This window comes from Haemorhous mexicanus, chromosome 14, assembly GCF_027477595.1.
Source record: "Haemorhous mexicanus isolate bHaeMex1 chromosome 14, bHaeMex1.pri, whole genome shotgun sequence".
NCBI classification, from domain to species: domain Eukaryota; kingdom Metazoa; phylum Chordata; class Aves; order Passeriformes; family Fringillidae; genus Haemorhous; species Haemorhous mexicanus.
Window position 1 is genome coordinate 8,303,622 of NC_082354.1, and position 14,894 is coordinate 8,318,515.

Genomic DNA, 14,894 nt, shown 5'->3' on the forward strand with positions numbered 1-14,894 from the left:
AGCAGTTTTTTGTGTGTTAAAATTTTGACCATAGGCTGGTTAATTTTCGCCTTCCTTCTTCGCACGGAGAAAAAAAAATTAAACCCGTGGATCTGTGAGGTGTCCAATTTCTGGAGAGAAGAAAGTGTTACTTCCCCTTTAAGCCTGGCGCCGTTCGTGTGTGTGAGTGTGCGGGCTGTGTGTGTGAGTGTGTGTGTGTCTCCTCCTCTTTGAGTGACACAGCACTTAGATATGCCTATCAGTAACTTAAACCCCACAAACTCCACCTTCTAAGTGAGGAAGCTGTGGGTTGATGGAAATGTAGTGAGCAGATCGAGACAGACAGTGAATCATTAGCAAACTGCAACGCCAGGATGAACTTGTCTGGAACCTAAAAGGAGAAAACAGGCTGCGAGTCCTCTGCGGCGCTGGGTTTGCTCAATACAGCCAAAGTGGATCTAAAAGCCGGTTGATTCCCAGTCCAAGATGCTGCTGGTTTCCCAGCGGGTAGAAGCACCACGGATGGAGCCACATATTCCAGTAAGTAGCATTTGAAATCGATATGGGCTGGGAAAGTAGGAGCTGGTTTAAAAAGACTTAAACACCCTCGGAACAGTTGCTCACCGGGCTCGGCACGGTCGCAGCCAGGCTGGAAAGTTTGCAGGGGCGGTTCAAGAAAGTGCCCACCTTGGGCTCGCTCTGCCCGCGGGTCCCGTGTGCCGGGGCCGCCGGAGGGAAAGGGACAGAAACTTGAGGGGGGGAATTTCGCCCTCCATTCTGGTCAGAGCTGAAGTCGGACCACGGAGAGGAGGGCAGGAGGGAGGGGGTCCGTGGGCTTTAAAATGGTGGTGAAGAAGGTGATTTACGGTACGGTGCGGTGCGATCCCGGGCACGGCGGCGGGGCAGCCAGTGCGCGGCAGCGGGGGACGCTCCGTGGGTTTCCGTGTCATTGCTCGGGTGGTGACGCGCTGGGCTGCGGGCAGAGGCGCTGGATGCTGCGGGAAGAGGCGGTGGATGCTGTTGGGGGCGAGCGGGAGCGGGGACTCGCCGGTGCGCCCGGCACCGCCAGCCCGCGGGTTCTCGTGTCAGTGCGGCCGGGCCGGCTCAGCCATCGTCCGGGGATTTCCAGCTAAACTTGGATCAGACAGGCAGGGGAGGATAAACCCGTCATCGCCCGGGGACTCCGCCGGGAGAGTGTCACGCGTGGAGGGGCTAGCCGTGGTCCCTCTAGTGTCATTTTTTTAATGATTCCTGGTATTTGCGTTGGCAGCCGCGTGCTTGGTTATTTTGGGAACCCGAAGCTCACGTTCTATAGGCAGGATTGTGAACAAAAGGCTCGTCCGAGCCCCGAAGGAGCCCTGGGTTGTTCCTGGCGGGAGCGTGGAGCGCGGCGCTGAGCCCGAGCTGCGGGAGCGCGTGTGCGGGAGCAGCCCCGAGTGCGGGCGCTGCTGCCGGCGCGGCGCCTCCGCCGCTCGCTGCCGGACCGTCCGTGTGCTCGGAACAGAACGCGTGAACAAAACGCGTGCTGACTCACGCTTTAAACTGTTTTGGTTTCTGATGCTGTGGTTAAGATCGGGGCTCAGAGCAATGGCAGGGTAAACACGGCGCTCGCTGGCTCGGTCCCACGTCCCCCCCCAAGGCAGGGGCTGCCCCTCTCCCCCGTCAATAGCCGGTCTCTCCTCCCGGTCCCTCCTCCGCCGCCTCTCCCGGCCTGTTGCTCGGTCGGGAGGAGCGCCGGTGCCGGGGGCACCGCGGCTTTTGTTCGTCTTTGGCTGGAAGGGGGTTGTCACCAGGGTGACTCGGAGGGATCCCGGGGAGAACGGCCGTTTCTGGGAAGAAAACGAGCTTTGATTTCCTTTCACACCGCCCCCCCCTCCGGCCTCCCCCCCGGAACAATAAATTAAAAGGCCGCTTTTGTTTTCCACGGTGCTCCCGGCGGGGGGGCGGCGGAGCCCGGGGCCGGGGAGCGGGGCGGGAGGCGCCGCGGAGCCGCGGCCTGGCGCAATCGGGCGGGCAGGTCCCCGGTGCGGCGTGCGGGGTACGCGCGGCCGGCTCGTCTCGTCTCGCCTCGTCCCGTCGGAAGCCGCTGAACGCCGCGAGCACCGGCCGCTTGCGAGGAGCCTCCTGGAAGAGCCTTCCTCCGCCGCCTCCTCCTCGGGCAGCGGGGGCACCCCGCGGTGCCTCCCCCGCCCCGCCAGCGGGGGGATTAACTGCGTCTGGCCCCTTCCGCGGGCCGGGGGCGGAGGCGCCGGGCTCACCCCCCCCGCCGCCGTGCGGCCGCCCCGGCTGGGGCGGAGGGCGGGCTGTGGGAGCGCCGTGAGGGCGGAACGCTCCCCCGGTTATATAACGCGAGTCTTCCCCTACTTAGCCCCGTAATCCCCGGGTAATGCCTAATGCCGGTGCCCCGGGGGGCTGCGGGGCAGGGGGTGGCTGCTGCTCCCGGAGCTCCCCCTCTGGGCCGAGCTGATGGGGAAATAAAGCTGCTGATGTGCAAGATGGACCATATGGTGCCTCCGGGAGACTGGGAGCCGGTACGGCCTCGAACCCGCCGGTCCCGGCAGCTGGGTGCTGCCTCCTCCGGCGCACCGGCATCCCCCCAGGACGGGCTGCCCGGTTCGCGCCCTCCCGCTCCCGGGGCGGAGCTGCGTGCCGGGAGAGCGGCGGCGGCGGGAGGCACCGATAGTGCCCAGGGGGAACCCTCGCCTCGGGGAGAGGGGGAAAGCCCCCACGCACGGGGGGGGGGGGGGGGGGGGGGGGGGCTTTTCCCCGCGGCTCGCCCCGTGCCAGGCAGCGAGAGCAGTTTGATAAGTTACACGCGAGCACCTAAAAAAGCAGCGATCTAGTGCTGGCACTGCCCATTTTCAGTCCTCTCTCCCTGCCATATGTTTAGAAGGGAGAAAAAAATGCACTTTAGGAAGGATGCTCTCAGCTGAAGGAGGAGGTGGGCTGGGGGGCGAGGTACAAGGAAATTCCATGTTAGGAAAGCATTAGCAAGGGGTGACTTCTAATGTTTTCCTGCGACTGACGTTGACAGTGACACACATGTGTGGGTTGATATTGGAACGTCACAGAGTTTTTAAACTCAACCAGGAAATAGTCTGTTGCTCAGGGATAAAAAACAAATAGACTGTACTGTAAGGCAGGTAACATGCAGTTAACAGCCCTCGAGTGAGTGAAAAGCTGTTCAATGTTCACAATTGAGCAGCTCAAATTCAATCCAGCTTTTTATTTTCTGAGGGCTTTTTTCTCTTTTTTACATGTGGTTTTTCAACTCCATTTTTATTCCTTTTAAGTAATACTTCAAAATCAGAAAAGCACATATTGAGTGGGCTTTGCTTTTGGTCCCTTGTAACTAAGTATTTTGAACTGTAAAGTGTCTTTGGGTTTTTTTAAAGCAAAGGCAGTTGTTAGAGGGTTTGGGGAGGGATTAGTAATTAAAGGAGGCAGTTATATTTTAAAAAATTTTTTGTATGACTTCCTCAACACAGGTAGGAGTGTTTAATAAATAAAATGTTTTTTTACTGACCCCCGTTGTAAATGATACAGTGTGTCAGCAATTGGAGATTTAAAACGGGATTAAGAAGCTATTGTGATAGATGGTTTCTGAATATGCAGGAAGATTTACTGGAAGAGTTCATGATCCCGGGTGTCAGGGTGATACTCTTGCCCTGACTTAAGAGGTCACTTACCTGCCTGGGTGTGACTGTAGGACAAGAATTGACCCATTAATGGGCTTCATGAGAAAGACAAAAGTTAGGAAGGCAGAAGGAAACACAAGGGCAAGAATAACAGTAAGAAAAATCCCGAAGTCGTCCTGTAGGTTAAGTACAGTGCAACTCACTGGTTCCCTGTCATTTAATCAATAAATGTTCTATTCTACTCCTTTCTATCTACTCTGATAAAAGTCACCTTAAAATAACTTTTATGAGTACATAGCCATGGGAAAGTGAAGTAAATAGTGTAGAAGCTGTGACAGGTGGGCTTATCCGAACTGGGGGATGGAGTAGTAGTGGGTTGAGCCCCTGAAATAGGGAGAGGGGCAGAATCCCCAGGTTTTCATCATTCCCTGGTGCTGGCTGTGTCAGCGTTTTTCAGCATTTAGGCGAAGGTGACTATAAGTTACGATTCATTAGTAATTGGTATGGTCTCCAAATAAAGATAGCTAAATCAGTTTAAATGGTGCTGGCACCTCTCCAAGGAGTCTTCTTTATATCTGACACATTTGCTGCAAACTTCTTTGAGGAACAATTAATATTGTGCACTGCTATATCATCCTCTGTGGGAAGAGCAGTGATGTAACTCACTATGAAGGCTTTCTACCTGATGTTCCAGTTTGACTTGCAATGTTTGAAAAAAACCCAAAACCAGCATTTTGAACTGAAGGAAGCAGAAGACACACCAAGGCTTTGTGTTGAACTGTTTTATATCAATATTGATTTTTTAAGGGGGTTTGTGTTATAAAGAGGGAGCTTTTATCCCCCTGAGCTCTTTGGCAATTATCTTCCTGCCATAAATGTTGATACGCACATAATGGATGTAACTAAAAAATCTCCTTATCCCAGCAGAAAAGGCTGACTGTTTGTTGGAGCAGAGAGAATGCTGAGAGTGTGAATAGACAAACCCATATGTCGCTGGTGAGAGAGATAAATGATGGACGAACAGGAGTTGGTTACTATGGATCAGCACAATAAACCAATTCCCATCATACACCTCTCTTAATAATATACCAGTCTCAATGCCATTGATGGGTAACCTAGGTAGCACCAGTCAACTGTAAGTTTTTCAACTGTTCTTTTCTACATATCAAAGAACAGTTGGGACATTTCTAATTTTTTCAGATGTTGAGTGCTAAAATTACACAGAACTTCCTTCCTTGCCAGTAATTTTGAAGGGGAACTTTAGAGCACAGCTGTAAAATGCCAAATGTGCATGATACCACTGTGTGCTTGTACTAAGTTTTGTGTTGTGCACCCCTAAAAGGGGTACTCTTGAAAAGGCAATCGCTGAAAAAATACGTGATGAAGCTGGTTGGGTGTATAGTACTGCCTTCATTAGGGTTGTTTCAGAATTGGACTGGCTTTTGGAAGATACTGAAATATTGTTTTAAGTGAAAATAGAAATAGAAAAATGCTGTTTAATGTTTAAAAACAGCCCTGTAGAACAGGCGGTAATCAGTACCACAATTTTACCTTTCTGTAACCCGTTCCAGGACTGCCAGCAGCTGAAGGGAAGCTTTGCAAAACAGTCTGTGCTTTTATCACAGTCTTCTTTCCCTGTTCTGTACTATCACTGCTAGTGCTTTGTGCAGAAAATTGAAGTCTTTGTCATTTAGAGGTTTCACTTCATGTCCTTGTCTTCTGGTAGATATTTCTCATTGCAGTTGCTGTGGACTGGCCTGTTAGGTCAGTTCACAATGGAAGTATATCTCAGGGTGACAGCATAAGCAGGGCTTGTGGCTCTTAGGATGTGACTCCATGGTTTCAGAAGTCACCACTTAACACTACCAGAGACCAGTGCAGTCAGAGTGGGATAACTTGCAAATGAGTTGGAAAGAGTACTTATTCCTCTTGGGAGCCCTTCTCACTGGTAATATTTTTCATTTTATTAAATAGAGGAAAAAGTATTACTAAGTCATTCCTTTCCTTTAAGAAGAAAATACTTATTTTGTGCAGCATTTACTAGCCAGGTTGTAGTAGGTCTTTCAGAGCTGTTACCCTTGGTGTGTGCCCTGCATTAACTGCAAGCTGTTCATTGTGTGGGGTGGTAGGAGAGTACACCCAGCTTTCTCCTTCCAGGGCCCAGCCTAGCAGTCCTTTTCCATTTTGTAGTGGATGAGGCTCAGATTTGATCCCAGAATTATGGGCTCAAGGATCAGGCCCTTCAGTATAGACAGGTAATTGTTGTGTGCCTCTGCCCTGCTCATTCTCACCTGATGGGGTGAAGCAAAGCAGGGCTCAGTGTACTATCTCTGACGGGTGAGTTTTACCTGGCTCTTTGCTCCTGTGGAGAACCTGTTGTGCCCAAAGGGAAGAGCAGAGGAAAGAGCTGTGGGTTTCCTTCCTCCCCTCCCTACCCACTAGCCAGCTGGACTGGCTGGAGGACACTTGCTGTGCCCAGGGAGTGTGTTGCTGGAAGCTGTATCCGTGGGGCCCAGGCGTGGGAGATGCAGCGGGATGCAGGATTTCATATGGCCTTGGCTCGGAGCTGCCTCATGGCTACAATGAGCCATTGATAAGCACTGACCTGATTAAAGGGCTGCTGCTCACGGGAGGCTGGGGAGCACCCTGGGCCTCTGGTGGGGGCTGCCCAGGATTCCTCTTTGGGAATGGGTGGCCAGACTGAGGAGGGGCAGACCAGAATTCACTGGAGTGTCCTATCCAGAGGAAGGTGTCATATTGTGACTTGTTGTGAGCCACAGTGCTTTTCCCTGAAGGGACTTGGCAGCTTTATTGATAAAGGAGTGTTACATAAGTACCCCATCAGGCATGTCCTGATTTGTTAATAATTGATGATCTGGGTAGTACAGAAATGCTGGTGCTGTTAAAGCACTTCCACATAGATCTGCAATCTCTGCAGGCTCCCTGCTTGACTTTTACTTTAATTGTAATACAGGCACTTGGCTTTTTTCCCATTTGGTTTTGGGGTTATTTTTATTTTCTTGGTGATCCCGCTGCAGATGTCTGTCATGCTTTCCCATTTGGTCAGGGCCAGCTGGGTACTCAGCCTGGTGCAGGCAGGATCGAGGTTCCCTCTGCAGGGCCAGGTGTCACCCCATGTCAGGCAATCTCCTGAGTGGCCGCAGCATCAGCCCAGGGAGAAGCCTGTTCCTTGCACCTTCCACCTTTGAGGGAAGGTATCTGGTGGGAATGGAGGCAGTGATGCCTCTGCAATTCCTGCAGCAGGATTTGCCAGCACAGGAGCCAAGATGCTTCTCGCACAGCACAGAACAGGTGCCCTTCAGTTACCCCCCTGTTGATAACAGGCTGTGTTTGCATGGATTTAAATCCTGGCTACTTTCATGTGCCACAGCTAAAGACATTGGGAAAAACATTTACCTCTGCTGACACTCATACAAAAGAAATACTTACTGGGTATCATCATCATGATCTGGCTGCCTCTTTCTTCTTGCATGGTTTTTCTTTTCTGTGTAAGTTTATTTTTCTCTAGAATTAAGTACCTCAAAACTCTGAGCACATTAGGTATTTACACCTACCCCAGACCTACCTATTTATTGCTTTCAGAGTAACCCAGCACATTTACTCTGTTGAGGGCAATGAAACCCATTACCTGCACTAAAATCCGGAGCAGCAAGGTAACTTTCTAGTTATGTTGTGAAATATAATGCCATTGTTGGCTTTTATTAATGTCTCGAGGTAGATTACATGGTGGTTAGAAGCCTGTTCTGCTGGGCAAAAGACTGTCTGTAATTTCAAGTGGTTGATCCTGATCAGGCAGTTGGAGCGGCTGCAGCAACAATCCCTTGGAGCTCTAAATCACATTTGTCACAAGATCTGCCTGGTAGTATTGGCTGCTCCAAGCCTTACGCCGACTTTTCAGCATTCCATCCCTTTGGTTGGATCACAGCAGTGAGGGACTTGCCAATCTTCCCTGTTCTTTGTGCCTAATTCTGAAAGACTGGCAGGCTTTATGTTCTGTTTTCTGAAGAGGGCCCAGCTTTACTAAGCTGCCTGTCTGTCAGGGATTAATTTAACCTCTAATTACTACATTTTCTTCACAGTTTGCTGCACATGAGCGTGTTGTAACAAAAGCACAAAGAAGTATGTCATTTTATTTAGCCACTACTCTGAAATTAATTTAGGGGGTACAGAGTCAGATCTGACACACTTGGTGTTAAAATAATTGTGCTGGCATTAGAATTAAAGTACATAATCTTGTTGTTTCTAATGATACAACAGTACTAGTGTAAATAGTGTTGTTAACTCGTTAGTTATAGCCACAGTAATAGAAGTGATATCTGCTTACAGAGAAACACTCAAATAAGCATCTCAGCAAAAGCTTCCCCCAAATAATTCATGGTTTCCTCAAAATAATGGCATGGTTTCTGCTTGATTCCCATCTGACATTTTGGGTTAGGATTACATATCTAAGTGTAGTTTGTTGTTTTTTCTCAAAAGGTCTGCCAAATTGCAGTAAACAAACATTTATGATGGCTTGGGCTTCTTCCAGCCTGGATAATGATTTTTGATTTTTGATTTTTTTTTAACATGCAGCATCATGGGAACAGTACAAAAGGCCTTATGTCCTCTGGTCCCTGCTCACAGTGACATCAGCAGTGCCACAGTTCACACTGAGAGCAGCCTGCTGTCTTGAAGGAAGAGAGTGAATCTGCTCCTGTTACAAAACATGGAATGACTTTCTTCTTTTCCAATTCTGTAATATTTTCAACAAAGGTGTCAGTTGCTTTTTTTTCTTTTGGAAAGGTTAGACCTGGGAAATGCAGGCTATGTCCAATTTCGGGAAATGTAGCTAAAATGTAGCTAAAGGTTGTTGGTGTTACATCAGAAATGTGCAGTAGGGGTCTTGTCATCCAGCACCATGTTCATCAACTCTGAGCCAGGCTTGTTAAAAATATAATTTTAACTTTGAAAATGTAGTTTCTCATGTAAGGTTGGATTTTAAAAATCATTGGTTATGTATTAATATTTATTTCAAATGGAAACAGAAGACTGGTTGTATATTTTTGAGTTGTGCATTTGAGTTACAAAGCATGGGCCCAACTCAGTAATTCTCCTTCAGTAAAAACTGTAGGTGCATTTGATAGGAAACTTCCCCTAAAGATTCCCCAAGGTCAGGCAGGACACAGTTACAGAGTCACATTTTGTATTTCCTTTCTCAAAAGCAGAATTAATGTGGCACCGTTATCCAGGATTGTGACAACAGTGACACAGGATTGCCAAAAAGACTAATGGAAGGACAGTGATGATTGATTCTCTTTATAGTAGTAGATCAGATTATTTCTCAGAATTCTTTCTTCAGTTGTCTCAATTCCCAAACTGTAACCAGTTAGTGTAGTTATTTACTCTAATTACTTCCAATCTACAAGTAAATCGAACATGAATTAAGATCGACTGATGAGAAGGACAGGGTGGTTCCCTGAGCTGAGTCAGGTTTGGAGATGCTCTCACTGGTCAGAAGTTCAGGATGGTTTGAAAGCTCTGTGGAGCAAGTGGGATTTTTTGTGGGTATCAATTTTCATATAACAAGCCAAGGCTGAGTAATGCTTATTCTAATTTCAAAGTTATCCACTTTTTTTTTCAAAGGGCCTGAATATCTGTATGTATTGCTGGAGGCAATTTTAGGAGTAAATAGTTCCTACATTCTTACTTGTCCATTGTAAAATGGGAATGATGGTGCTTTACCTTTACCTTCACACTAAGTATCCTTAACTAGTTAAATAGTCCATAAATCATCAGTGCTTGTTACCAGCTGAGGTCTTTAGGGTCCTGTGAAATAGTTGGAAATTATATTCAAAATAAAGGCAGGTGTAGCCTACTGGAAGCTTCCCTCACTGTGAACAACAGTTTTATTTCCTTACTTTGGCTATAATGACAACTTAGGTGGATTTTTTTTTTTTTTTATTTTTCCCCTGATATGACATTATAGTATCTTTCTTTTTGCTGAAACTTCAGAATTTCATGTAGGGGTTAAAGAAAATATTTAAAGACAAAAATGGCATCTACCCTCAGGCATGTATTTTAATGTTTCATTCTCTGTCATGGGTCTTCATGGGTTTAAGTTTTCAGCAATAGTAAAAAATTCAATATTTTACAAAGATATTTGTAAAAGTTCCAAACACACTAGTAGCTTTGTCCCCAAGCATTAGTATGTAAACATTCACATAAGTTAAAGAATAATTATGCATCATTCATTTCATGTGGTTATCAGGATGGATACTGAGTATAATTTCACTTTGCTTGGACTAGATATTTAAAATCTTACTAGGATTTTCACAAGTCCAAGTTTATACAAGTAAATAATTTCTGAATGTATTTGATACTTCAGTAACCCAGTAGATCTTGCTGATGGTCAGGTACTTTTAAGGACCTCACTTTTTCTGTTAACTTACTTATTTTCTTGATTAATTGTGTTGATTTAAATAAATTCACACAGAGAAAAACTCAAGTTTATACACTCTGCTAATCAGAAATACAGGCAAAAGGTTTTGATCTCTGACTGTCAAATGGTGACTCATTTAAAAGGAATTTTTGTTCCTCCCTTTTCAAAGGGTTACTCACTACCAAGCAGTAAATATCTAGTTTTGATGCTACTGTATTGAAATGCCTGACATTGTTGGTATATTAAGTCCAAAACTTGTAAGACTGTTTGTTCACAGGCTTCATGGGTTTTTTTGCTTGTTTTTCTTGATTAAAGAAACCCATTGGGGGACTTTTTTCAAGCTTTACCCTGTCAATTTGAGTACAGACTTTGTTTGGATTTTAATAACAGAGGACCCTGTCCATACTTTAAGCAGTGGGTCATTCAAATTATTTTCAAAAACACATGACCAAGCAAGCAGTAATTTCTTTCTAATTTTGCATTGGGTAACATTAGACAAGGACATTGGGATTCATCTAAATCAAAAAAAATTTCTTTGTCTTCCACATCAAGGGTTCTGTGCTAAGCATTTTCTAATACTGCATAGCGTAAAGCTGAAAATAAATTGTACTGAAGAGAAACATGAAATCCAGCCCAAGGCATGCCCTTCTTCTCCATTTCCATATTAATCTTGACTCTCTGAGCCATCTCTTTTGTCTTCCTGTTCTTACCTATTCTACACATTTGATGGAAGGGCACAAAGGCATGTTTGAGTCTTCCATCTCATCTCCTCTTCTTAGGTATGAATTTGTTGGTTTGAATTCACATAGCATTGGAAAGATGTTTTCTTGGTTGCAGCAACACTTGTGTTTGACTTAAAGCAGAAAGAGAGTGCATTTGGGCTTTTCAGTACTTATGAGACGAGAATCTTGGTCCCTGATCCCAGGAGGTAGATCCGACTTAATTTCAAGTGAAAGTCCTGCATCTTCAAATAACTTCACATGTCAGTAAAAGTTCAATATTCTTGAATTCCAGAAATGTAGATGAGTCGAATCTGAAGTTTAGGGCAAGTGTGAAGGATGTAAGAAAAAATGTAGCTGTTTCTTCTGCCGGCGCTCTCCCCTCCCCTTCAGGGCTCCCACAGTCTGTCAGCTGTAACAGAGTGATTTGATTACTTTGTAGTGTTAAGCTAAAAGAATAAATCTGAGAGCCTTGGGAATGGGGAGCCAATCCAACAATCAAAACCAAACAAGTTAATAAATGTGAAGCGTTTCTGCTCAGTGCTGCTGTGGAAATGCTGGTTCCAGAAATGCTTGGGGCAGCCGTGGCCATGGCCCAGTCAATTAGTGTAAGTACATCCCCTGTGCACACCACCATTAGCTGCATGCTGGGGGCTCAGCTCCCTGTTTTGAAGGAGAAGTGTGGTTTTTTCTGCTGTTTATAAATTATGAAGATGTTGAATGTCTCAGAATAAACTGTTCATTGCTCACCACCGCACTTCCCAGTCTCTCTACATACCTAGAAAAAGCTTGACTTAGGCTATCTGAATTGCCCTTTCTTTAAAAGCATTTTGGCCTTACACGTTATCTATGAATTTCTATTTTCCCCTTGTCAGTTCTTGTCTACCCCAGCCCAGCATCCCACAAACTAGCCAGAAATAGAGCATTTCAGTGACTGTCCACAGAGGTGGTTTGAAATCCAAATGCCACCCTCAGACTGGTTTCTGGTGCCCACATGCCAGGCAGAGTCATTTGGAAGACAGTTTACATAGAAATACTGTGAGCTACTGCAGAAGTGTCAAGTGCTGTTGAGTAAGAAAACCCGTAGTACTTGTCTGCATGGAACTGCCTGTGGATGTGGGTACTTCTGCAGATACGACCTGGATTACTTACAAAGAGCCTTATGCTAGCCTGTAGCTTTAATTTTATCATTTCTAAGAATGGCAGTAATGGCAAACTAGCCAGGAAGTGACCAATTCTGGCTGCCCACAAGACCTCCCTGTGGAGCATCTACGTGTATGTTATTTCAGGGTATTCAGTGGCCAGCTAGTCCAGCAAACATCCATTTGTTTCTGTCCATGCCTGGAACAGAAACAGGCACAGCCCTTTGTACAAGAATGGCAGAAAATGTGCCACTGAGTGCTTTGCCATCTGCTTCTCAAACTGTAGCAAAGCAAACTGTTAAACTTTGCATGGAGCTTGGGGCTTGATTAACTTAAATTACCATCCTGTGGTAAATGTCTGCAATGCCAAGGGGATTAGGTGGCATGTATTTTCAAGAAATACACGTTCATTATTCAGAAGGGTTATGCAATAACATCCAGTGGTCATTTCCTTTTGGAGCATAGCTGTGCTGGTAGTGTAGCTTGTTTGTTTGTGCATTCATCCTGCTGCATCCCAGCACTGCCAGCACCAGCGGAGCCGCTCTGCGGCATCGGCCGCACGGGCTGGGGCTGCTGCAGCCACACACGGACAGCCTGAGAGCTTGAGGGGAAGAGGTCCACAGTACAAGGAGGCAGTGGTAGGGGAGAGAGAGCTGGCATGGGCTGGGACCAAAGGGAGGGCAAAGCCAAGGAGACAGGAGAGCTGAGGAAACTGGGCAGGTATCTGGGAGATGATGGAGGCGCAGCAGGTCCAGAACTGCCTCAGTAAGGCTGGAATTTCTCAAGTGCCTGGTCCACAAGGTCCAGCTTCTCCTACGACTTCCATTCAAGCAGTAAGTGCTTCCTGTGTGCAAATTTGTTCTGTGTTCCTTGGACACTGACTTCCAGGCACTGCTTTACTTTATTTCTGTTGTCTCTTTTAAGTTTGCAACCCTTGTTTTTCCTTGTACTCTTCCCTTCATGCCTTTGTTGTGGTTGCTCTGCTCCTCGGATCTCACCTGGTGTCACCTCTCCAGAGGCAGCAGAGCTGTGGCAGGGAGCAGCACTCCCTGTGATCACAGGCTTGGTTGGGTTTGTTTTGTCAGAAGGATTTTTCTTTGGGTGAGCACAGTGTTGGGGCAGCCCAGCTGGCTGAAACATACCTGCTGTTCCCCGTGCAGCTGCAGGATGTGCCCCTTGGATGTGAGCTGGTGCTAACACAGGGGCAAAAGTCAAGGTATGACTGCCCTGCTGTCCTTATTCTGTGAATTCACTGGTTCAGGCAGAAAGAGTGAGGGCAGCTTTCACCTGGCCAAACTGCAGTTCACTGCCAGCAGGACAGCAAGGGCTGCATGAGCTGAGGTCGAGCTGCAGAAGTTGCTTAAGATGTTAAGTAAATAATCTGGCCCTTGTCACACATGGAACAGCAGAAGTGCCCAGAGCAGCACTGCCAGCCTGCCCCAGGCTGGCTTTCCCTGGGACAGCCTTCTCTGGGACAGCCTCCGGGGCATGTCTGCATGAGACCAGTGCACCTTGCTGTGCACTGGGAAGCTAGGTCAGAAGATCATCTGAGCTGCTAATTAAACATCTTTCCAAATCTTCAACAGCAATTTAGGATCTTAAGGTGGCCTTGGATTCTGTGAACCAAGGACGGTAATGTTCTCTTTTACAGCTCGTTCTGAAGCATTGTAGCTTCCCTGAAGTAGGGAGATGTAATTCAGTGTTTATAAAAGCAGACATGAAAGTAAAAGACTCTTTGGTTCTCTCTAAGAGCTTTTTCAAATGTAGAAAGAATGAGTCACTCGACATTTCATTACTGAATAGGAGCTGATTTACAAGTGTGTATGCCCTGAGATGAATGTCGGTGGATGAACTCCAATAGTTTCCTCCATGACCATGCTGTAAATGGGCTTCAGCCAGTTTGATGTAATTCATTTAGTGGCACTGTGCTGTCTTTTGAAATGGAAGCATCATCCTTCTTATGATCTTGTGAATGCTAGAAGGCCGATTAACATGGGAATTCCTGATTAGCTTTAATTCAGCTCTACTACTCCAAGAAAGCATAGTTCCTGAATTGCACAAAGAAAGCCTCTTCAAGCACGGATCCAAATCAGTGTACTGAAGATCCTGTTGGTAGGTGTGGTGACTATGATTAATATTTACTTGATGTCTTTCATCTTCCAAGTGCTTTACACAGAGCAAGCATTTCATCTTCACAAAAGATGTATGAGTTAGGTGAAGTAAGTTTTACTCCCTCGGCTTTATTAATAAAGACAGGGAAACGGAAGCAAGGAGATTAAAGTAGTTTGGTCATGGTTACAAAGAAGGCCAGCACTGAAACTATGTAATTTCAGGTTTCTGAGTCCAGACTAATGTCTCTTCTTGGTAAGAAGAAGCAGCAGGATAGACTTTGGAGTAAGAACACCATAACAACTCAGTGAGGGGTGAGGGATCACTTAGGCTTGTGCCCTGCCAGTCTGTTCTCCTTCCTCCTCCCTTACAGAGGCATTCCCACAGGTTGCCACTTGAGTCGCAAAGCATCTGTGGATCTTTCCTTAGGCTTATATAATGGCCCAGTTTAGTCATTGGTCTGGTTGGACCACTGAGAAATAAGTGAGATAAGTGGAATGAAAGAGTCTCTGCTGAAGTGAATATGATGAGATGCATATACGATTTTAATCAGTTCAATGGCTTACTGCATTAGAAAGTGCTTAAATTACATTGTTGAATTTTAAGCATGCAAAGGATCTCATTAATCTGGAAAAATTATTTGTTTACCTTTGGTTTGGATATGGCTACTCATAGAGCTCTATTTGAGTATATACTGAAGTTTATTGCCACATCAGGGCCCTGGTTTGCAGCAAAGGCCATGTCACCCTGAGCTGCACGCTGGCAGGGAACACACTGAGGGCCCAAAGGTAGTTTTTGCCTTAAAGAGCTCTCTATAAAGATGAGTCAGTGGACAAAACATCTGAGAAAGTTCTTGTCTGAGAAGGCA

General features: G+C 46.4%; 1 protein-coding gene across 6 annotated transcripts in view; it reads left to right on the forward strand.

The window, feature by feature from the left end:
- Nucleotides 1–14,894, forward strand: part of MAMLD1 (mastermind like domain containing 1) — a 246,200-nt gene that overhangs the window by 164,165 nt on the left and 67,141 nt on the right. For 3 of the 6 annotated variants that reach the window (XM_059859609.1, XM_059859611.1, XM_059859612.1), the window contains exon 1: nucleotides 12,637–12,750. The exons of 2 other annotated variants lie outside the window; for them this stretch is intronic. In XM_059859609.1, the coding sequence (XP_059715592.1) occupies nucleotides 12,649–12,750 (102 nt within the window). In that variant the 5' untranslated portion in view covers nucleotides 12,637–12,648. Of the gene's footprint in view, nucleotides 1–215; nucleotides 520–12,636; nucleotides 12,751–14,894 lie in introns of those variants that run through there. One more of the 6 variants, XM_059859610.1, reaches the window with a different exon arrangement.